General features: G+C 45.0%; 1 protein-coding gene across 2 annotated transcripts in view; it reads right to left on the bottom strand.

The window, feature by feature from the left end:
- Positions 1-4,420: 4,420 nt before the first annotated feature.
- Positions 4,421-22,492, bottom strand: part of MMD2 (monocyte to macrophage differentiation associated 2) — a 42,462-nt gene continuing 24,390 nt past the window's right edge. For both annotated transcript variants that reach the window (XM_083474815.1, XM_083474816.1), the window contains 6 exons: positions 16,671-16,752; positions 16,023-16,183; positions 12,820-12,894; positions 11,668-11,769; positions 8,922-8,991; positions 4,421-7,009 (listed from right to left, as the gene is read on the bottom strand). In XM_083474815.1, the coding sequence (XP_083330941.1) occupies positions 6,806-7,009; positions 8,922-8,991; positions 11,668-11,769; positions 12,820-12,894; positions 16,023-16,183; positions 16,671-16,752 (694 nt within the window). In that variant the 3' untranslated portion in view covers positions 4,421-6,805. The remainder of the gene's footprint in view (positions 7,010-8,921; positions 8,992-11,667; positions 11,770-12,819; positions 12,895-16,022; positions 16,184-16,670; positions 16,753-22,492) is intronic.

Raw genomic sequence — 22,492 nt, 5'->3', positions numbered from 1 at the left:
TTTATTTCCTGTCGTTGTTTATCTCCTGTCTGGCAGGTTACCTCCAAATGCTCACTTGATTGGATACCCTGGGGAGCCTGGCCAGTCTTTTGTAGTGACAAATGCTTAGTTCCTGAGCCAGGTCACAGGCTCACCCTATTCATACACAGACATACCCTTAAGACAGGTTTTGTGAATGAAAAGACAATGGGGAGGCTTTTCCATTTCCCTTTGACCTTACAGAAAACATTTGGTTACTTTGGGAGCCAAAATGGATCCAGGGCTGTTTTCCTGTGCTGCCTCAGACATGTGGTTTATATATTTATGTACATGTTTGCCTGGCAAATCCATGAACATTTATTATATATAGAAGACCTTAATTTTTTTATTTCAATTGGATGAGAGGATGCAGATTTTTTATTTTTATTTTTACACAGGTGAATCGTTTTAAAACATGACACACCAACCCCCCCCCCCCAATAGAGCCATTCCAGGGTGTTTTGCTGCCTGAGGCCGAGAAGCAAACAGCACACCAATTCAGGGTTCGTAGTCCCTGAGGCCAGCCGAGGTATTTGGATCCCTGAGGCAAATAAAAAATTTCAAAAAATAAATCAATTGCTTCTCTTTCTTGGCTCCCAAAACCAGCCACCTGAGGCTGCTGCCTCCCTCCGCCTTGCTGGACTGAACTCAGAGGCTTCACCCAGTTTTGCCATCTCCAGGATTTCACCCTCTCTAGAATCACAGAATTGCCAATTTTGAAGGGACCCCCGGGGTCGTCTAGCCAAACCCCCTTCCCTAAAATGGGGATTTCTTCAGTCGGGCTGTGGTGGTCGCTGTGGCTGATGGAAGCCGGAGTTCAAAACATCTGGAAGGTTGGGGAAAGTGGTTTCACTGGTCACAAGCTTTGTTCCTTTTTTTTTTTAATGCTTTATTAGTTTTGAAAATGTATAACATAAATAATCAAAAGATGTTAGAGACAAAATAAAAGTAAACCATCATTCTTTCCTTAACTGATACTTGTACATTGTTTTATAGTTGAATTTAATGTGACCTCAAGTCTTCCCATTATGTTCCTGTGATGGATTCTTTGAATACGCACCTAACTTCATTTTCTCCATGTTGTTCAACTTACTTTAAATTTTATAAGATTATCCAATTTGCACACAGAAACTCAATTGAAACCTGCCAACGGATTGATATTTTGACGATGTTCTTTTACACAGACTCTGCATATATCCCACTCTCTGATAAATTTTTCGTCTGTAACGTCACGTAACCTTGCTGATAGTCTCGCCAGTTCTGCATACAGTACTCTCTTAATTTATTTTGCCAGTCTGATTTAGCCTCAGGCAAGGCCTCCTTCCACCTGCCTTGCCTCACCCTCCAGTCTCTGCTTCTCAGTTTGTATTGTATTATTTTATGCACTGTGGCTTGCCGCTGTTTTATTGATTGTAGTTTCGAAATTATTTATTGTAATTGTTAAGAGTGGGTTTCTGTTTCATTTTTATATGCTGATATTATTATTCTATACTATTCTAATGATTGTTGAATGTTACTTTATTTGATGTAGATTGCTTATTTTAAAACTGTTTTATTATCACATTTTTGTATTGCATTAGCTTGTTATAAGGTGTACATTCTTTGTTTCTTCAGCTTGTAAACCGCATTGAGTATTGTAAGATAGAAAGGCGGTATACAAATTAAAAGTGATGATGATAGTCTCTCCCTCCCAACCTTTTGCAAAAAAAAGTTCAGGAGAGTCTTTATGTATGCTACAGTTGCTGCCAGAATTTTAATCACAGGTTTTGTTCCAGTGACTTGCCCTTCCCATCCCCAAAATGGCCCAAGGAAGCCCAAACCCCTTTCCCAAAATGGAAGGACGAAGAGACAACAGCAAACAAGGCAACTTTTATTATTATTATTTCCAAATCTTATTCCACGAGAAACAGTCTGCCCTAACATGATCTTTAGTACAATCCATATTAAATAACACTGTGTTAAATACAAAATACTGATTTTAACAAGAGACAAGTGGTTTTAAAACAGTTGGGTTTCCTTCCCCCCTTTTTCCTGCGGGTCTGTATCTCATCCGCAGTTTCGTTCGCAGATGTTCTTCTCTGAAGTTACAAATTTGTATGAAAAGTTAGTAGAAAACATTTAGAACGATTGTAACAGCTGCCCCACCGCTGATTATACGGCAGGAAGATCTTACAAAGCATAAAAATAACCAAAAAAATCGGAGACTTTGGGAAATCCAAGGCTGTCTGGATTGGCGTAAGGAGAAGGTTTGTAGAAGTGGGGGAACCATAGATCAGGTGCCTGTCCCAACCTGGCGCCCTACAGATAATTTTGGACTACAATTCCCATTCTCCCAGACCTTTGAAATTGGGGGTGGTTGAAGAAGTCCTATTTAAGCTATTGCCCTGTCCCAAAGTTTTCAATTATCATCACGAGTGGGAAGATAGATTGGTCAAGAAGTCAGCTCAACACGATTTGCTTTTGAGCAAATGGAGTTTTTCTTTTTCTAGGAATGGATCAAAATGGCCCCAATCCAACACCCTTATTTTCTGAGTCCATTGACTGCCGTAGTAGAAATCAGCTGTAGCGTGCTACAATCCAGAGTTGGACAACCTTGCCTGATAGGTGGGCTGGCCCTGCCATGCAGCTGCCTTGGGTGGTCCAAAGGCTTGGTAAAGGTAAAGGGACCCCTGACCATTAGGTCCAGTCATGACCGACTCTGGGGTTGCGGCGCTCATCTCGCTTTACTGGCCAAGGGAGCCGGCGTACAGCCTCCGGGTCATGTGGCCAGCATGACTAAACTGCTTCTGGCGAATCAGAGCAGCACACAGAAACGCCGTTTACCTTCCCACCGGAGTGGTACCTATTTATCTACTTGCACTTTGATGTGCTTTCAAACTGCTAGCTCAGGGGTCAGCAAACTTTTTCAGCAGGGGGCTGGTCCACTGTCCCTCAGACCTTGTGGGGGGCCGGACTATTTTTTGGGGGGAGGGAATGAACGAATTCCTATGCCCCACAAATAACCAGAGATGCATTTTAAATAAAAGCACATATTTGACTCATGTAAAAACACCAGGCAGGCCCCACAAATAACCCAGAGATGCATTTTTTAAAAAAGGACACATTTGACTCATGTAAAAACGCACTGATTCCCGAACCGTCTGCGGGCTGGATTTAGAAGGCAATTGGGCCGGACCCAGCCCCTGGCCTTAGTTTGCCTACCCATGTGCTAGGTTGGCAGGAGCTGGGACAGAGCAACGGGAGCTCACCCCGTCACGGGGATTTGAACCAGCAACCTTCTGATCAGCAAGCCCAAGAGGCTCAGTGGTTTAGACCACAGCGCCACCCGCATCCCATTTGACTTGGTCCTGATTCCTAACTGGGGGAAAGATCTGCACTTTCTCCTTTGCTGGAGAAAGGAGAGGCCAACTCTCGGGACGAAGGAGGGGAACCGCTTTCGTGACTCCAGTTGGGATGGCGGTGCGTAGAGAGGAAGAGTGAAGGTCACAACTGCGCACCAAGGAATGTACAGAGTTGTCTACGGAAGAGTAGGATAGAGAGAAGAGGCTTTTCTTGTGTACTCAGTCTGGGGAGCCCGGGGTTAGATTCAAGTTTCTGTCGTGTGTAAGGCATTATGATCCTGCACGTTCCTGGTCCTTCCCTGCATGGACTCGATCCGAGCCTAGGTTTATTTTATTTATTGAATAAATAAATAAGCTGAGGTCATGTCGTCTAGGGGTTGCATCTGGAATTTGGAGGGGGGATTTTGTTGGGAGTTTTTGCTGTTATTGATATTAATATTAATTGATATTAATTTTTGATCGCAACCAGTTATCTGCTGTGCATATAAAAAGGGCACTGTAACTCTGCTACATAAAGGAACTTGCTAGCACAAGTTAGAAAGGATATTAATAAACAATATACCCTCTCCTACCACCCTGAACGTTCCCACGCACAGCAATGGAGGCAGCAATGCCAGTCGCCAGAAGCCACGGGAGGGGAGAGCCAGAAAGGGGTCTTGGGTTCGAATCCTGGCTTTCCCACTGGGTCATCTGGCTGCCCCCTGGAAGAGCAAAATGCTAAACCAGGCGGACCATGGGCCTGATCCACCAGGCACTTCTTAGGCTCTCCACGTGCCTTTGACAGTTGCAACAGATCCTGGGATCCTTCACGGGGAAGGGGCAGCTATTTGGACTCAGCATTTGGTCCTTTGAAAGAGAAAGGCGAGCAATTCTGGAACCATCTGAGTAACAATTTAAAAAGCAAATTTGATTCTGCAGCCTCTCCACGTGTCTCAGTTATGTTGGATGGGGGGGGGTGTTTCAGGGTGGGGCTAGATATTTAGTCTGTTTACACTTTAACATTATTGTCTTCCATTCAGTCCGTAAGAGTTAAAAATGTAAGTTATTGGCTTTTTTAAAAAAAGGTATTCCTCTAATATTTTGGAAGCAGAATTAGAAAAGACCTGAATTTCAAAGACCATCGAAATTTCTGTTTTGCTGAATTTCCTGTGGCATTTCAGCACCTTCTGATGAAGGCCCCTTCTGCACCAAACATGACGCTTTAAGCAGCTGTGGCTTCACCCCCAAATATCCTGGGAGTTGTAGTTTGTTAAGGGTGCTGAGAGTTGTTGGGCGACCCCTGGTCTCCTCCCGGAGCTCCAATTCCCAGAGTTGGTTTAACAATCTGTCCCTCTTCCGAGGGAACTCTGGGAATTGTAGCTCTCGGAGGGGAGCAGGGCTTGCCCAACAATTCTCAGCACCCTTAGCAAACTAGAGTTCCCAGGATTTTCTGGGAGAAGCCATGACTGCTTAAAGTGGGATAATACTGCTTTAAAAGAATAGTGCGGACGGGGCCTAAGATTAGATGCAGCTCAGTGAAAATGGGCTGAGACGACTATGAGACAGGATCTCTTTCTTCCTTTTGCAGTGAAGGAGAGCAGATCCCTTCTGGATCCCAGAAGCTTTTAACACATTGCCCTGCAGTTTACATGGCTTGATTCAAAGTACCTTAAAGTGAGCAGCACAAAAGTGCTCTAAAATGTGTTAAGTCTCTTTCTTTCTTTCTTTCTTTCTTTCTTTCTTTCTTTCTTTCTTTCTTTCTTTCTTTGCCTGCCAGATATTCTGTTAGCTCTTCCACAAGGAATTGTGGAACGAAAGGAATGGCAAGAGCGTCTAAGATTTGAAGGCTTCAAGATCCCAGTATAACTTTGGCTGGTGGGAACTAACTGCACAGTGCTGGTGCTTTTAACAGCTGCCAAGCCAAACCCTCAATTTCTGAAGAAGTGTGCATGCACACAAAAGCATATACCCAGAACAAGCTTAGTTGGTCTCTAAGGTGCTACTGGACAATGTTTTTGTTTTTATTTCGACTGCGTCAGACCAACACGGCTACCTACCTGAACCTCAATTTCTCAGTTTCAATCTTTGCAGGATTAAAGTCCTGGGAAGTTCTGCTTCCATCCCAGACAGCCTTTTGTAGAAATCGCTCCTGCTACCCCAAATAAACCTTCTTTCTATCTCATCGGACTCTCAGTTCATCTGCCCCAGTACTGCCCAGTCTGGCTGTCCTTTCCATCAGCTGGTATCCTTTTTCTAACTGGAGACTGAATCAGAGAACTGAGCCAGGGACCCTCTGCGCCCAAATTCAGGTGCTCTTGCCACTAGGCTAAAGGCCCTGACCTCTTCGACCACGAAGGCTATATAGAATGATGACTTCTTCATTTTTGTAAAATGTTAACTCTAAGACTTTGTTTTCATAGTGGTGGGAAGCAGGTCAGGGCTGTGCTGCTTCCAATGATGGAATGTTCTTCCATATCCCTGCACATAGAAACAAAATCTGTCAAGGAGAAAGCCAAGCACAGCACTTTTCCTCCTGACAAACTCGTTTTCTGTGTACAGACGGCTTTTTCAAATGGTCCTGTCGCCTGAGTTCATGCAATCCAAAAGGGCATATCATTTAATCTCCTGCCTATTAGAAGCATGTTTAGCATTTTAGGACTCTGCGGGAACCAACAGGCAATGTATTTATGACTGCATCCTGCAACTGACGGGCAACAGATTCTTAGCCCTTTGGCACCTTTTCCTGTGGCCATTCCTCACATTCAGGAGTCGCCAAGGCAAACCTTCCTGTTTCCATCAAAAGATGTGGAAACAGCTCAGCTGAAGATGTCATTTCAATGTCTGCAACATCCAGACAAAAGTTGGCGATACAGATTCTGTGGCCTCCAAAAAACTAGCCTAAGCATTTGACTGTCTGGCCCTTAATTGTCCATGCTGTGACATCACAGCAGCTAAGCCAATTGCAGGCAGAAAGGGAGGGGCAGATTTTTGTGTGTGTTTTTAGGAAATGAGAATGCAACTACCGTAGTCAATTATGATGGGCCCTCTGCAGACTGGTATTCATGTAAATCTCCTGTAAGCTTCCGATTCGGTTTCCTTACTACCAGTTTGTGTCAACGAACACTTAGGACCACAAGGGCAGACACTTCCAAGTTTCTCCAGACAGAGACCTCTTTATCTCCCCACCCCCCTTGCCTTTTCAAGAAGATCCATTAATTGTTCGCTTCATTACAAAACCCTTGCCTAAAAACACTGATTTATAAAAATAAGAATAGAAAAAAACAACCCTTGGGGCTTGGGCAAGTTTGGCCAAGGAAATAATACTAAAGACCACCATTTCCCATCAGGAGAAGGAGGAATCAGCACAGAGTCCACATCTCCCAAGGGCAAACCGAAGGACCAAGAGTCTGTTGTAAGGCTCCCCCAAATCCCTGGCGCCTCCAAATCCTCCTTCTTAAGGCACCTGTCTACCTGGAGGTTTCTGCCTCGACATCGCCCGGCTGATAGAGGTATCTCCATATGGCGTAATAGTGGGTGCCAGCTCCCAGCGCCACGAAGAGGTGCCAGATGGCATGGGCGAAGGGGATGCGCCCGTCGCTCTTGAAGAAGACAGTGCCCAAGCAGTAGAAAAAGCCACCAGTCACCAGCTCTGAAAGGCCGTCCGTGTTGGGCTGCAACAGGCAAGCGGAAAGAAAGGCCAGGGGTCAGTGATCAGGTGGCAGAATCCAGGGAACACAGCCGCAAGCCCCTCCTAAATTATTATTATTATTTAGGGAAGTTTTTTATGTCTGATGCTGTATTGTTTTTAATATTCAGTTGGAAGCTACCGCCCAGAGTGGCTGGGGAAACCCAGCCAGATGGGCGGGATACAAATAAATTATTATTATTATTATTATTATTATTATGTTGTTGTTGTTGTTGTTGTTGTTGTTGTTGTTGTTGTTGTTGTTGTTGTTGTTGTTGTTGTTAAGCGTCCCTTACAGAAGCCATCCCGGTTTCTGATTTGATCCCAGAATGTCCCACTTTTCCTTAGGACGTCCCTATTTTCATTGGAGGGTATGGCGTTATGTGACCCCCGCAAGCCAAGGAAATATCGTAAGTCACAGCCTTTAGAAGATATCTGAAGGCAGCCCTGTATAGGGAAGGTTTTTTTAAATGCTTCATGTTTTATTATGTTTTTATATACAGTCGTACCTTGGTTTTCGAACTGCTTAGTTCTCAAAGGTTTTGGCTCCCGGACGCAGCAAACCCAGAAGTGACTGTTCCAGTTCGCGAACTATTTTCGGAAGCCGAACATCTGACGGGGCTTCCACGGCTTCTGATTGGCTGCAGGAGGTTCCTGCAGCTAATCAGAAGCCGCGCTCTGCTTTCTGAACATTTTGGAAGTCAAATGGACTTCTGGAACAGATTCTTTTTGGCTTCCAAGGTACGACTGTATATTGGCAGCCTCCCAGACTCACTGGGAAACCCAGTCATATGGGCGGGGTATAAATATTATTATTGATGTTGTTGTTGTTGTTGTTGTTGTTGTTGTTGTTGTTGTTATGGAATAGGACGTCCCTATTTTCATCACATAAATGTTGGAGAGTATGGTGAAATGAGAAGTGTCAGCTGCTTCCAGGTTCAGGCAAGATCCCGCGAGAACCCCGTGAAATTTTGGGGAACTCTTATGAGATCTTGTCATGGGCTGGCACTTTCCCATTTTGCCTCAGGTGGCGAAACAGAACTGGCCACCCCTGGGCACAAGCACCTCTGAGCACCTTCACTGGGTGCTAGACGTTACAAGGAAAAATGCAGGACTCTCAGCCTCACGTAACGTGAATCTTATTCATTTAATGCATTTATATCCCAGCATTCCCCCTATGTTTCCAAGCACAATTCAAGGTATTGGTGCTGACCTTGAAAGCCCTAAACGGCCTCGGTCCAGAAGACCTGGAGCGTCTCCACCCTCATCGTTCTGCCCGGACACTGAGGTCCAGCGCCAAGGGCCTTCTTGTGGTTCCCTCCCTGTGAGAAGTGAGGTTACTTGGAACTAGGCAGAGGGCCTTCTTGGTGGTGGCGCCTGCCCTGTGGAACACCCTCCCACCAGATGTCAAGGAGATAAACAACTATCTGATGTTTAGAAGACACCTGAGGTCAGCCCTGCTTAGAGAAGTTTTTTTCAATCTATTCTCAACTGCAATTGCTATCTCAGGTGTCCATTTTTTTTCTGCACATTACTGAATCATTTGCTTTATCTATTTCCTCGTGTTCTATGTAAGAGCGCTGAATTGAATTTCGGCCAGTAGTGGAGACAGTAGTGGAGAAATAAATAAACAACTATCTGATGTTTAGAAGACACCTAAAGGCAGTCCTGTTTAGGGAAGTTTTTAATGACTGATGTTTTAATGTATTTTTAATATTTTGTTAGAAGCCGCCCAGAGTGGCTGGGGAAACCCAGCCAGGTGGGCATGGTATAAATAATAATTTATTCTTCTTCTTATATTGTTATCCCACCCCTCGCTTGAAATGCAAGGACAGGGACCGTAAGTGCAAAATCAGTGCACTGCACTCCATCCTGCCCCCAGGACACAGGTAACGTACCATGGAGAGAATGACCACCGCAGGAAGGAACCCCATGATTACGTAGCACACCAGCTCCACCAACTTGTATCTGGAAGAAAAGAAAGCAACTTCTTTTGAGATGCAAATGAAGTACCGGGCAGGCTGGATTCGTTTACGAGAAATTTGGGTTCAATTTTCCATCATTTCCCCCGCAATTAAAAACAGGAGGCGTACATAAGGGACAAAAATCTGGGCTTGTGAAAAGTATTTCGTTCCACGAGGGGGTGCTGTAAGCCAACTTTGCGTCAGCCGTAGATCATCGTAAGGGCTTAGCCGCACATGGTTTGCCTTAGAATCATAGAATCATAGAATCATAGAGTTGGAAGAGACCACAAGGGCCATCAAGTCCAACCCCCTGCCAAGCAGGAAACACCATCAGAGCACTCCTGACATATGGTTGTCAAGCCTCTGCTTAAAGACCTCCAAACCAGGAGACTCCACCACACTCCTTGGCAGCAAATTCCACTGTCAAACAGCTCTTACTGTCAGGAAGTTCTTCCTAATGTTTAGGTGGAATCTTCTTTCATGTAGTTTGCATCCATTGCTCCGTGTCCGCTTCTCTGGAGCAGCAGAAAACAACCTTTCTCCCTCCTCTATGTGACATCCTTTTATATATTTGAACATGGCTATCATATCACCCCTTAACCTCCTCTTCTCCAGGCTAAACATGCCCAGCTCCCTTAGCCATTCCTCATAAGGCATCGTTTCCAGGCCTTTGACCATTTTGGTTGCCCTCCTCTGGACACGTTCCAGTTTGTCAGTGTCCTTCTTGAATTGTGGTGCCCAGAACTGGACACAGTACTCCAGGTGAGGTCTGACCAGAGCAGAATACAGTGGCACTATTACTTCCCTTGATCTAGATGCTATACTCCTCTTGATGCAGCCCAGAATTGCATTGGCTTTTTTAGCTGCCGCGTCACACTGTTGGCCTTGTTAGATTGCTAGTTCCTTCATTTGTGGGGTAGGGACCACAGTACAGTCCTACTAACCGGTGACACGTCGATTTACCCAGAGCTAAACTCTGGGTAGTAATGTGAAAAGGTATTCCGAAACACTTACATGTTTGCTGGTTCACAATTTATTATTATTATTTACTTATATAATAACAGGCCCACCAAGTGTCCCTATTTTCCAGGGATGGTCCCAGATTTACAGAAGCTGCCCTAGTTTCTGATTTGATTCTGGAATGTCCCGCTTTTGTTTAGGACAACCCTATTTTCACCAGAGAAATGTTGGAGGGTATGCAACAGTTGCAGGAATTTATGCACAGGTTGGGGGGGGCGGGTTGCCCCTCCAGCAGATATCATGCACATGCAGCCCACTGCCATCATCAGCTCAGTCACTTTGGTGACTTTTGTGATTTGTCCCCACCAAACACTTCGTCACAGTTTCTTCCTATCTATTCAAAGGGCCTTTGCTGCACAATATCAAATGTAAGAATTCACTGATCAATGTATCTATGTACTGGCTCACTGGGAAAACTTCAGAAATTCATATCGACATGTGAGCTCAGCTACTCAGCAGCCCCTCTGCCTGAGTGATAATTCCTGGCATCCTGATACCTGAGTGCCAGACAGGTAGCCATTCCAGAAATAACAAAGCCAGATGAAGACAAAAGTGTGTGATGAACCTGGCTGGGAAACAGGGAAATGTAAAGATCTCTTTTGTTCCACTTGATGGGTGTTTGGTGGAGGGCAAGGGGAACCATGGGGCAGGGTCCAGGATGCTCAGATTCCTGCCACCAGACCTCCCCTTTCATGATGTAACCGTGATGTATTAGTGATGTAGTTTGGGGGCTGTAATATGGGGATTAGCAGCTAATAAAAGTTTGGGGGCTCTTTTGTTGGGGCTTCCATCTCGTTCCACCTTGTGGCAGGTGGGAGTCCTGTCGCCACAGTCTTCAATCAAGACCAAGCCTCCTGGCTGCTGTTTTGCTCTGGTATTCCTGGCTGGTGTCCTTGTTTGTTGTCCAAGGGAGCCCTCAGATTTCTCCATTAACACTCCTGAGTAGGAGCGCCTGAGGCCGAGTTGGCCGTACTCCTTCAAGTAGCCAAAGGGCCCGGGGCATAGAGCATGGAGAACTGTAGTCTAACAACATCTGGAGGTTTTCCTTTTCTCTTTTTTTGTAATATTTTTCATTAGGTTTCCATTTTACATAGTTAAAGCACAACCTTATTTTAACTCATGGGTCTTTGCTCCTATGAGCTAATCGACTTCCCTCCCTCCTGCCTCCTGGTTACCATAATTCCATTCTGCGTCATAGCATTTATACTTTTTTCCTATTCGCATTTCATTCATCTCCATTGTCACAATATTAAATGAATATATAAAAAGGTATCTGATCTTATTTTGCTTTCAATCTGATTTTAAGCTGTATTTTAGTCAATCATTGAATTTTATGTCTTAATATATTATATATTTTGATGTTAGCTGCCCTGAGCCCGGTTCTGGCCAGGGAGGGTGGGATATAAATAAAAGTTGTTGTTGCTGCTGCTGCTGCCTTGTTGGTAGCCATCAATAGCCTAATCCATGAATCTTCTTTTAAAGCCATCTAAGATGGTGGCCATCATTGCCTCATGTGGGAAGGAGTTCCGCAGACTAACTCCGCGCCGCGTGAAGAAACCTGGGACCTTCTGCGTGCAAAGGACTTCTGCCCTGTCACTGTGTCTCCACCCTTCTTGTTGGCACTCAGTGCCCTCGGGGGCATATCGAGGTTTCGACTCACCGTTCATGGAAAAAGAAAACGTAGATGGTCCCGACAGAGGCCATGATCCAAATGATCCAGCGCATGTGGGAAGCCCAGGGTCCCAACTCCCGCAGATTCAGCCTGGGAGAAGAACAGAGACCATTGAGTGCTTGAGAGAAACAGGAGCCTGGAAAGGGGAAGAGAAAGAGACAAACACAGACAAGGAAACACACAAATCCAGAACAGCGGAGGAGGAGGAGGGAGATGGGACTGCAATGCTTACCTATGGACATCATCATCATCATTATTATTATTAATAATAATAATATACTGCCCTATTCCTGGAGGTCTCAGGGCAGTTCACAGAATAAAATCAAAATATAAAACCAAAAAATAGATAATCAAAATAAAAACAACAACTCAATAACACACACACACCCCATTTTAAAAGGGTATAGGATGTCATACAGGTCAGCCAAGGGCCTGGTTGAAAAGGGACATTTTTGCCTGGCGCCTAAAGGTGTATAACAAAGGCGCCAGGCGAACTTCCCTGGGGAGAGCATTCCACAGACGGGGAGTGACTGCAGAGAAGGCCCCGTTCTCATGTTGCCACCCTCCAGACCTCTCAAGGAGACAGCACACGAAGGAGGGCCTCAGAAGATGATCTCAGGATCCGGGTAGGTTCATATGGAAAGAGGCGGTCCTTGAGGTATTGCGGTCCTGAGCCGTTTAAGGCTTTATAGGTCAAACCCAGCACTTTGAATTGAGCCCAAAAACTGATTGGTAGCCAGTGCAGTCGGACCAGGATCGGTGTAAGATGCTCAAACCGTCTTGCTCTGGTAAACAACCTGGCTGCTGAATTCTGCACTAGCTGAAGTTTCCGAGCAATTTTCAGAGGCTTCAGATGGGGATCATGTGGGTGGCTTCATGAAATAATAACAAATATTATATCTATTATTATTACACATGTATAGGCCATTTATCCCCCGAGGAGCTCAAGGTGGCGCTACATGGTTCTCCTCCCTCTCCATTTAACCCCCAGAAAAATCCTGCGAGGTAGGTTAGGCTGTGAAGGCAGTGACTTGCCCTAGGCTTGAACCTTGGTCTCCTAGTCCAGTACTCTAACCACTACACCACACTGCCCCTCTTCAAGTTTCTGAAAGGCTGGGTAGACCCCTCGCGAAAACTCACCAAGGGGCATAGGAGGCAGCTATGAAGAAGTAGATGACCATTCTGTCAAACATGTGCAGGCAATGCTCCACAGTCCTGCAGAAGAGAAAGAGAGAGAAAGAAAGAACACTGTTTCATACAGGTGTGGTGGGGTCAGTCTGGATGATACCTAGGGGTCCCTTCCAAACTTCTGATCCTGTGCAGGTGAGGCTACATGAACAGGAAAACCAGCCAGACAAGTTCCTTAGCCAGCCGGTTAAGTGCCACCATTTCCATGTCCAAATGGGTTGCCATGGAGACAAATGGGCTGGCCTTTCCCCACCTCACCTGTGTGGGATGTGATACATAAATAACAGTCAAGTACAGCATTCCTTGTTTTCCTAGACTGGACATGCAGGGGAATGTTTGGTCCAGCCAGTCGAAAACTTCCTGTTTCCTCCTGGCCTGTGTTGGTATGCAGAGGGTCGCAAGGCCAGTTGGCTAGCCCTAGCTGGGTCATCTCCTTCCAGCTGTCCCGCTGCGAAGACCCATCGGCCTCTGGTCTGACGTAAATCAACAACCCAGGCTTCAAAGCCAGGGCACACTATATCAGCAGAGCAAACAGTGCACACAGAATAGGCGTGAGGCTTGTGGAATCATACTACAACTATGGATTTATTATTCATAAATCAAGACAAAGAAACATGTCGTCTCTCTCTTTGTCTTCTCAGAGACACAGAGAAAAACAACAGCTATACACACAACGCAAGTTCCCAGCAAGCTGTGCTGGTATGTAAACAGACATGTGACATGCAACAGTTTCATGTCTTCAATGGTGGAATGGAATTTTCCAACAGCCTGGAGCATCCTTCCTCTTGCATGGGACCAGAGGTGGGCGTGACCTCACCTGTCCAGGTAACAAAAGGACAAGGCACGCAGCACACACTCTCTCTTTTGGCTTCCTCCGTTGTTGGAGCAGCTTTTTAGCTAGAGATGCTCTGTTGGCTTCCAGAGGACTCTGGGATTGTCCCCACATGGGATAGATCCACATGCATATACTTTGTAACTAAGTCTGCCTTCAGGGATCCAACTGTGAACTGATGATGTGAGTAAACTTATTTTATATACATTACACAAGATTGTGGCATGTTCATTCTTTTAAGAGGGATATAAGGGGACTTAAAGGTAAAGGTAAAGGTAAAGGGACCCCTGACCATTAGGTCCAGTCGTGACCAACTCTGGGGTCGCTTTATTAATTATTTATTTAATTATCGCCCAGTCAGTCTGACATCAATACCAGGGAAGATTCTGTAGCAGATCATTAAGCAAGCAGTCTGTGAGCACCTAGAAAGGAATGCTGTGATCACCAATAGTCAGCATGGATTTCTGAAAAATAAGTCATGTCAGACTAACCTGATCTCGTTTTTTTGACAGAATTACAAGCCTGGTAGATGAAGGGAATGCAGTGGATGTAGCCTACCTTGATTTCAGCAAGGCATTTGACAAGGTGCCCCATGATATTCTTGTAAAGAAGCTGGTAAAATGCAGTCTTGACTATGCTACCACTCAGTGGATTTGTAACTGGCTGACTGACCGAACCCAAAGGGTGCTCATCAATGGTTCCTCTTCATCCTGGAGAAGAGCGACTAGTGGGGTGCCACAGGGTTCTGTCTTGGGCCCGGTCTTATTCAACATCTTTATCAACGACTTGGATGATGGACTCAAGGGCATCCTGATCAAATTTGCAGATGACACCAAACTGGGAGGGATGGCTAACACCCCAGAGGACAGGATCACACTTCAAAATGACCTTGACATATTAGAGAACTGGGCCAAAACAAACAAGATGAACTTTAACAGGGAGAAATGTAAAGTATTGCACTTGGGCAAAAAAAATGAGAGGCACAAATACAAGATGGGGGACACCTGGCTTGAGAGCAGTACATATGAAAAGGATCTAGGAGTCTTGGTTGACCACAAACTTGACATGAGCCAACAGTGTGACGCGGCAGCTAAAAAAGCCAATGCAATTCTGGGCTGCATCAATAGGAGTATAGCATCTAGATCAAGGGAAGTAATAGTGCCACTGTATTCTGCTCTGGTCAGACCTCACCTGGAGTACTGTGTCCAGTTCTGGGCACCACAGTTCAAGAAGGACACTGAGAAACTGGAACGTGTCCAGAGGAGGGCAACCAAAATGGTCAAAGGCCTGGAAACGATGCCTTATGAGGAACAGCTAAGGGAGCTGGGCATGTTTAGCCTGGAGAAGAGGAGGTTAAGGGGTGATATGATAGCCATGTTCAAATATATAAAAGGATGTCATATAGAGGAGGGAGAAAGGTTGTTCTCTGCTGCTCCAGAGAAGCGGACACGGAGCAATGGATCCAAACTACAAGAAATAAGATTCCACCTAAACACTAGGAAGAACTTCCTGACAGTAAGAGCTGTTTGACAGTGGAATTTGCTGCCAAGGAGTGTGGTGGAGTCTCCTTCTTTGGAGGTCTTTAAGCAGAGGCTTGACAACCATATGTCAGGAGTGCTCTGATGGTGTTTCCTGCTTGGCAGGGGGTTGGACTCGATGGCCCTTGTGGTCTATTCCAACTCTATGATTCTATGATTCTATTGGCCGAGGGAGCCGGCATACAGCTTCCAGGTCATGTGGCCAGCAGGACTGAGCCGCTTCTGGCAAACCAGAGCAGCGCACGGAAACACCGTTTACCTTCCCGCCGGAGCGGTACCTATTTATCTACTTGAACTTTGACATGCTTTCAAACTGCTAGATTGGCAGGAGCTGGGACTGAGCAATGGGAGCTCACCCTGTTGTGGGGATTCGAACCGCCGACCTTCTGATCGGCAAGCCCTAGGCTCTGTGGTTTAACCCACAGCGCCACCCGCGTCCCTTACCAGGGGACTTACCAGGTCACTAATATTGAGAGACTTAAACAAGCCTGCAACCTGCTATCTGCTGTCCATTTAAAAGGGGAATGTAAAACTCTGCTAAGTTATAGAACTTGCTAGCACAAGTTAGGAAGGATATTAATAAATAATATATCCTCTCCTGGCTCCCTGAACATTCCCACAACCTGGCCGGCTGCTACGCCATCCTAGGATGGAGAACAAGAGGCCAAGGTGGCCTCTCTGCTTGCTGCCGGAAGCTGGAGAGAAAAGAGGCCTGCCTTGCTCAAAGGGCAAGCGAGCTCCAGCGCCGCCATCGCCCGCCCTTGCACAGCAGACGTCAGAGTTACCGCAAGTGGCTCTTCTTCCAGGAGATAGTGTGGAAGATGGTGGAGACAATGAACAAGCCAGACAACCCAAAGCCGTAGATCCAGGCGGAGATGGTCTCCCAGGGGTTGTCCGAAAGGACGTGGAGGATGGAGCTGCCCAGGATGCTGGGAATGATCCAGAACTGAGGGAGAAGGAAAGGGAAGAAAAGGTCTTTATGTCCCCCTTGATCTGGCTAAAACTAGCAGATTTCTCTCTCTTTTTAAAAGTATTTTTATTAAACAATTTCAACATAACAATTTATCAATCCAAATATTCAATTACAGTATTTTTTTGTTGGTATTTTGTTGTCTTTCCATTTTTCGGCTAGTAATATTCTAGCCACTGTTGTCGCACACATGAATAACTTTTTCTGCTCTTTTGGCAAGTCTTGGCCAAAGCTTCTGGCCTTTTAACAAATGTTATATTAAACATTTTTTTCATTTCATTGTAAATCGTTTCCTAAAACCTTTTGATTATTTTACAATTCCACCACATGTGAAAAATCATGCCTTCTTTCTCTTTACACTTATATTGAACAGCCCTGAGATCTATGGATAAAGAGCGGTAAACAAATTTAAAATAATAATAATAATAATAATAATAATAATAATAATAATAATACAACTCACAGCATGTGTGGCGCAATTGGCTGCATGTTCATATTCTGTGGGCTGGTATCTCCGGTTGGGCGGCACTCTGTGGTTCATAAACCTTGAAGGAGGAGAGATGGAGAAGGGAGACAGAAGTTCAGCAAACAGATTGGTCTGCAAGTAACAGTCTGAATCTCACTAGAATGATGGATACAAAAACTATGCAAAAATGGCAAAACCTACAAGAAGAATAAGAAATCAAGCTAACAAACTTTTTGTTTGTTTGACTGTAAATGGTTTATTGAATATGTACAGACAAATTGTAAACAGATAAAAAACACTGCCAGGATTATTGTAATAACTTGCAGTTACATAAGAGTATATATTTAAAGGAGGTAAATAAATGAGTAAGTTAACTGAATTTGGATATGCAGAAGATATTAAAAATAAATTTAAGGAACCACAGAAAGAGGGGAAAGGAAGTCAAGTTTTGAAATGTCAAAATGAGTGTAAAGTCAGTGAAATGAATATATCTGAAAAGTATAAACGATTTTTTTTTTTACAAAACCCCCGCACTAGAATGGATTCTTTGCCCACCCTCATGAGAAACAATCACTAATAATAATAGTAATAAAATACCAATTATATTTAAGTTAGTTCTTATAATTAATATTTATTTATTGCTAAATTTGCTGGTTGTAATTTAAGTATGTGTTGTTGTTTTTTGAAAGCTTCTCTAAATTTTTATTTTCTATATAAATATTACACACATGCCAGAAAAAAGAGTACAGTTATACAAATAATACAGGTTACCGAATACCAAAAAGCTACTAATAAGAAAAAAATACAAAAAATAAGAAAATGATACATATTGAAAAGAAAAAGAAATAAATAAAGAAGAGATTTTTAAAAAAAAAGTCAAAAGGAAAATAGAAGACGTTGACTTCCTTCGACCACTATACAGTTGATATGATATCATATCTTTAGTTGTCTGTAAACATTTTGCATTAATTAACTTACAATATTTTAAGCAAAGAAACCAAACACATACATAAAAATTTATAATGTTTATTTATGTATGTGTTTGGTTTCTTTGCTTAAAATATTGCAAGTTGCTTTGCATTGCTGTGGTGAGGAGAGAGCAACTGATAGATTTAATAAATATGGACAAAGGACATTGGGTATACTGTAATAGACAATTTTCATCTTGGAAAAAGTTATGAAGGGAAGATTTAAAGTTTACAGCGTGCTGTACGTTGAAAGAAAACTATACGAAAATTATTTGGCGATCCCTCGTAGCCGAGTAAGATTGTCTTCCATAAACACGGTTTCAACAATGAGTCGATGTACCGTTGGCACTTAACACCTACACGGTTAGCAAAAATGTATCAAACTGCTACCAGTATATGTTGGAAATGTAAAGAAAGAGAAGGAACTTTCTACCACATGTGGTGGACATGCAAAATAACGAAAGCTTTCTGGGAAATGATATATAATGAGTTGAAAAAAAAATGTTCAAGATAACCTTTGTGGAAAAACCAGAAGCTTTTCTATTAGGAATTATAGGTGATGAACTACCAAAGGACTTGAAAAGACTATTTATGTACGCGACGACAGCTGCAAAGATGCTTTTTGCACAGAGATGGAAAGAAGACAAAGTCCCAACCAGAGAAGAATGGAAAATCAAGATGATGGACCATACCGAAATGGCAAATTAACCAAACAGACCCCTGTGTTGCAAAGAGTATGTCAGCAATGTCTAGGCAACACGATGACCATGTACATATGGAATAGACAATCTTTATAGAATTCCTTCAAACCATAACAAGTACAAAATGAAATCTTTAGTCTCAAAATCTCTGAAAATCTTTAAATGAAGTGAGGTACCAGACTTAGTACGATGAAAGACAAGCTGCGTATTCCAGATATTGACTACTGTTTCGCAGAATTCTTCGTCAGCATGGTGGCTACACTATTACATGAGCGCTGTTCCACAGCATTTGATATTTTCATTTACATACATTCATTCGAAATAAGATAGGTTTATGAAGCAATTCTATATCCTCCCACCACGCTGATGAAGAATTCTACAAAACAGTAGTCAATATCTGGAATCACTGTTCAGTGTTGGACATCATATTTGCTGAATACATAAAGCTTCACAGCTGGGCACCACAATTTAAGTTGACAAGCTAGAAGGTGTGCAGAGGAGGGAGACCAAGATGATCAGGGTTCTGGAAGCCAAGCCTGATGAGGAGTGGTTGAAGGAGTTGCCTGGATGTTTAGCCTGGAGGAGACTGAGAGGAGATAGGATAGCCATCTTCAAATATCTCAAGGGCTCCTACATGGAAGATGGAGCCAGCTTGTTTTCTCCTGCTCTGGAGGGTAGGACCTGAACCCATGGCTTCAAGTTACGAGAAAGGAGATTCCAACAAAACATACGGGGGAAAACTTTCTGCCAGCAAGAGCCACTCAACAATGGAACCGTCTCCCTTGGGAAGTTGTGGACTCTCCTTCCTTGGAGGTTTTTAAGGTGGGATGGCCATCTGTCTCGGATGCTTTAGCTGAGATTCCCGCATTGCATGGGGTTGGACTAGATAACCCCTGGAGGTCCCTTTCAAGTCTACAATTCTGTGACCTGTCCCCTGTTTACCTGGGCAAGACCTGCCCCCGTGGCTTCATTCATTGCATCGATAAGCTGTGCTAACCCACCCTAGGACTCCTTGGAAAAAGGGGAGCTAGTTGTTGTTGTTGAGTCATTCAGTTGTGTCCGATTCCTTGTGACCCCCTGGACCAGAGCACGCCTGTCTTCCACTGCCTCCCGCAGTTTGGTCAAACTCATGCTGGTAGGTTCGAGAACACTGTCCAACCATCTCGTCCTCTGTCGTTCCCTTCTCCTTGTGCCCTCAATCTTTCCCAACATCAGGGTCTTTTCCAGGGAGTCTTCTCTTCCAATACTGGCCAAAGAATTGGAGCCTCAGCTTCAGGATCTGTCCTTCCAGTGAGCACTCAGGGCTGATTTCCTTCAGAATGGAGAGGTTGGATCTTCTTGCAGTCTATGGGACTCTCAAGAGTCTCCTCCAGCAGCATAATTCAAAAGCATCAATTCTTCGGCGATCAGCCTTCTTTATGGTCTAGCTCTCACTTCCATACATCACTACTGGGAAAACCATCGCTTTAACTATACGGACCTATGTCAGCAAGGTGATGTCTCTGCTTTTTAAGATGCTGTCTAGGTTTGTCATTGCTTTTCTCCCAAGAAGGGGAGCTTAAATGCGTATAAATAAAAGAACAGTGTTTAGGGCTTTTTTAAAAAAATAAAAAAATAACCTCCTGTATGTTTCTGTGGAAACCGTGACATCACTCTGAAGCCCTGGGTGCCCAGGAGACACAGAAAGGATTTCATTTCCCCCCACATCACCCAAATGGGGGGTTCCAGCGAGGCGCCCATGGTTGCTGGGCAACCACAACAGGAGAATAATGCGCTGTTGTCTCAGAGCTATTTGCTGCGCTGCGTGGAGGAGAAATGCTTTGAGGGGAGGCAGCCTGGAGGTCTCTTTGTGAACCAGGAACCTGGATCTGAGGGAGATGAGGGATGCGGAATGGGATACATAGAGAGGCTTTGAGTTCCATCAGTGTCAATCCATTTCCCCCAAGCCTGGGGAAGCCAGCCCCCGAGTTTATTAATGGATTCCTTGACGCAGATGGGACCCTCAAGGCGGCTTACCGATCAATCGTTTCAAACCCACGCTTAGAAAAAGAAATGCACTGTCGTTTTGGGGGTGGCGCATAAAAACCCCATCAGCAAAATTCAACGTGGTTTGGCAGGGAGAGCGAGAAAAGCACACGAGACTGGGGGCAAGAGGGTCGACACACACACAGCAACTCTCAGTTGTGGAGGTCAAAGGGGCCTGTTTTCATTCCCTTCATTTCTTTCCGTATAAGCAATCTGGTGGAAATGTCTCTACCTGGTAACGAAAGGGACATAGTGAGAGGCCAGCTGAATGTAGTGAGGCAAAGAATTAGGCAACTCTGGTGCCTCGGAGGGGACAAACCTGTTGCATTTCAGAAGAACACACGGAGAGGGGGATCCTGCCACCTGAATGAATTAAATTGAAGTTGAAATACTTTATTGTCACTTGTACAGCTTGTATAGGGATGCGGGTGGCGCTGTGGATTAAACCACTGAGCCTAGGACTTGCCGATCAGAAGGTCGGTGGTTCGAATCCCCGCGACGGGGTGAGCTCCCATTGCTCGGTCCTTGCGCCTGCCCACCTAGCAGTTCGGAAGCATGTCAAAGTGCAAGTAGATAAATAGGTACCGCTCTGGTGGGAAGGTAAACAGCGTTTCCGTGCGCTGCTCTGGTTCACCAGAAGCGGCTTAGACATGCTGGCCACATGACCCGGAAGCTGTACGTCGGCTCCCTCGGCCAGTAAAGTGAGATGAGTGCCGCAACCCCAGAGTCGTCCGCGACTGGACCTAATGGTCAAGGGTCCCTTTACCTTTACCTTTACAACTTGTATGCAGTGAGATTATACAAGCACCCCCCACTCAGCTCTCTTAGTCTTAATTCCCCTCGTTTACTGACGCACACCCACCAAACCCAAAAGTCAGTTGCCCTGATGTTATCTTTTCATCAGCAGCCTAACAGCCCACAGATAGAAGTTGTTCTTTACCCTGTTGGTGCGACTAATCATGCTTCTATATCTTCTGCCCGAGGGCAGGAGATCAAGAAAGTGCTGGCCAGGGTGTGAATCATCCCTGATGATTTTCCTCACTCTCCTGAGGCAACGTTCTTCCGTGATGTCATCCAGTGGATTCCCGGGACAGCCCATAATATCTTGTGCTGTATTCAGATAAACTCCTAGGAATTTAAAGGAAGAGACTCTCTCCGCACAGCCCTCCCCGATGTACAGCGGGGCTAGTTCTCCTCTATTCCTCTGAAAGTCCAACACCATCTCCTTTGTCTTGCTGATATTAAGGTGCAAGTTGTTCCCTAGGCACCATGGAGATATTTTTTGGACCTCCCCTCTATATGCTGATTCGTCTCCACCTGTTATTAAACCCATTATGGTGGTGTCATCTGCAAACTTAATAATTGCAGTAGACGGGTCAGATGACACACAATCATATGTATACAATCAATACAGGAACATGAGAAAAGCCTGGGGCTGGATCAGGCCAGTGACCCACCTCGCCCAGCATCCTGTTCTCACAGCGGCCAGCCAGATGCCTCAAGCAGGATTCGAACACAAGAGCCCTCTCTCTTCCAGCAACTGGCATTCAGAAGCATCAATAGGCGGATGGTACCCAGCTCTACCTCTCTTTTAAATCGGAACCAGTGAAGGTGGTGAAGGTCCTGTGTGAGTGCCTGGAGGCGGTTGGAGGATGGATGGCGGCTAACAGATTGAGGTTGAATCCTGACAAGACAGAAGTACTGTTTTTGGGGGACAGGAGGTGGGCGGGTGTGGAGGTCCTGAATGGGGTAACTGTGCCCCTGAAGGACCAGGTGCGCAGCCTGGGAGTCATTCTGGACTCACATCTGCCCATGGAGGCACAGGTCAATTCTGTGTGCAGGGCAGCTGTTTACCAGCTCCATCTGGTATGCGGGATGAGACCCCACCTGCCCAAAGACTGTCTCGCCAGAGTGGTAGAGTGGTGCATGCTCTAGTTATCTCCCGCTTGGACTACTGCAATGGGGCTACCTTTGAAGGTGACCCGGAAACTCCAACTAATCCAGAATGCAGCAGCTAGACTGGTGATTGGGAGTGGCCACCGAGACCACGTAACACCGGTCTTGAAAGACCTACATTGGCTCCCAGTACGTTTCTGAGCACAATTCAAAATGTTGGTGCTGACCT

Source organism: Podarcis liolepis, assembly GCF_965112155.1.
Source record: "Podarcis liolepis genome assembly, chromosome: 14".
NCBI lineage: Eukaryota > Metazoa > Chordata > Lepidosauria > Squamata > Lacertidae > Podarcis > Podarcis liolepis.
This window is presented reverse-complemented; position numbering and strand designations above follow the sequence as displayed.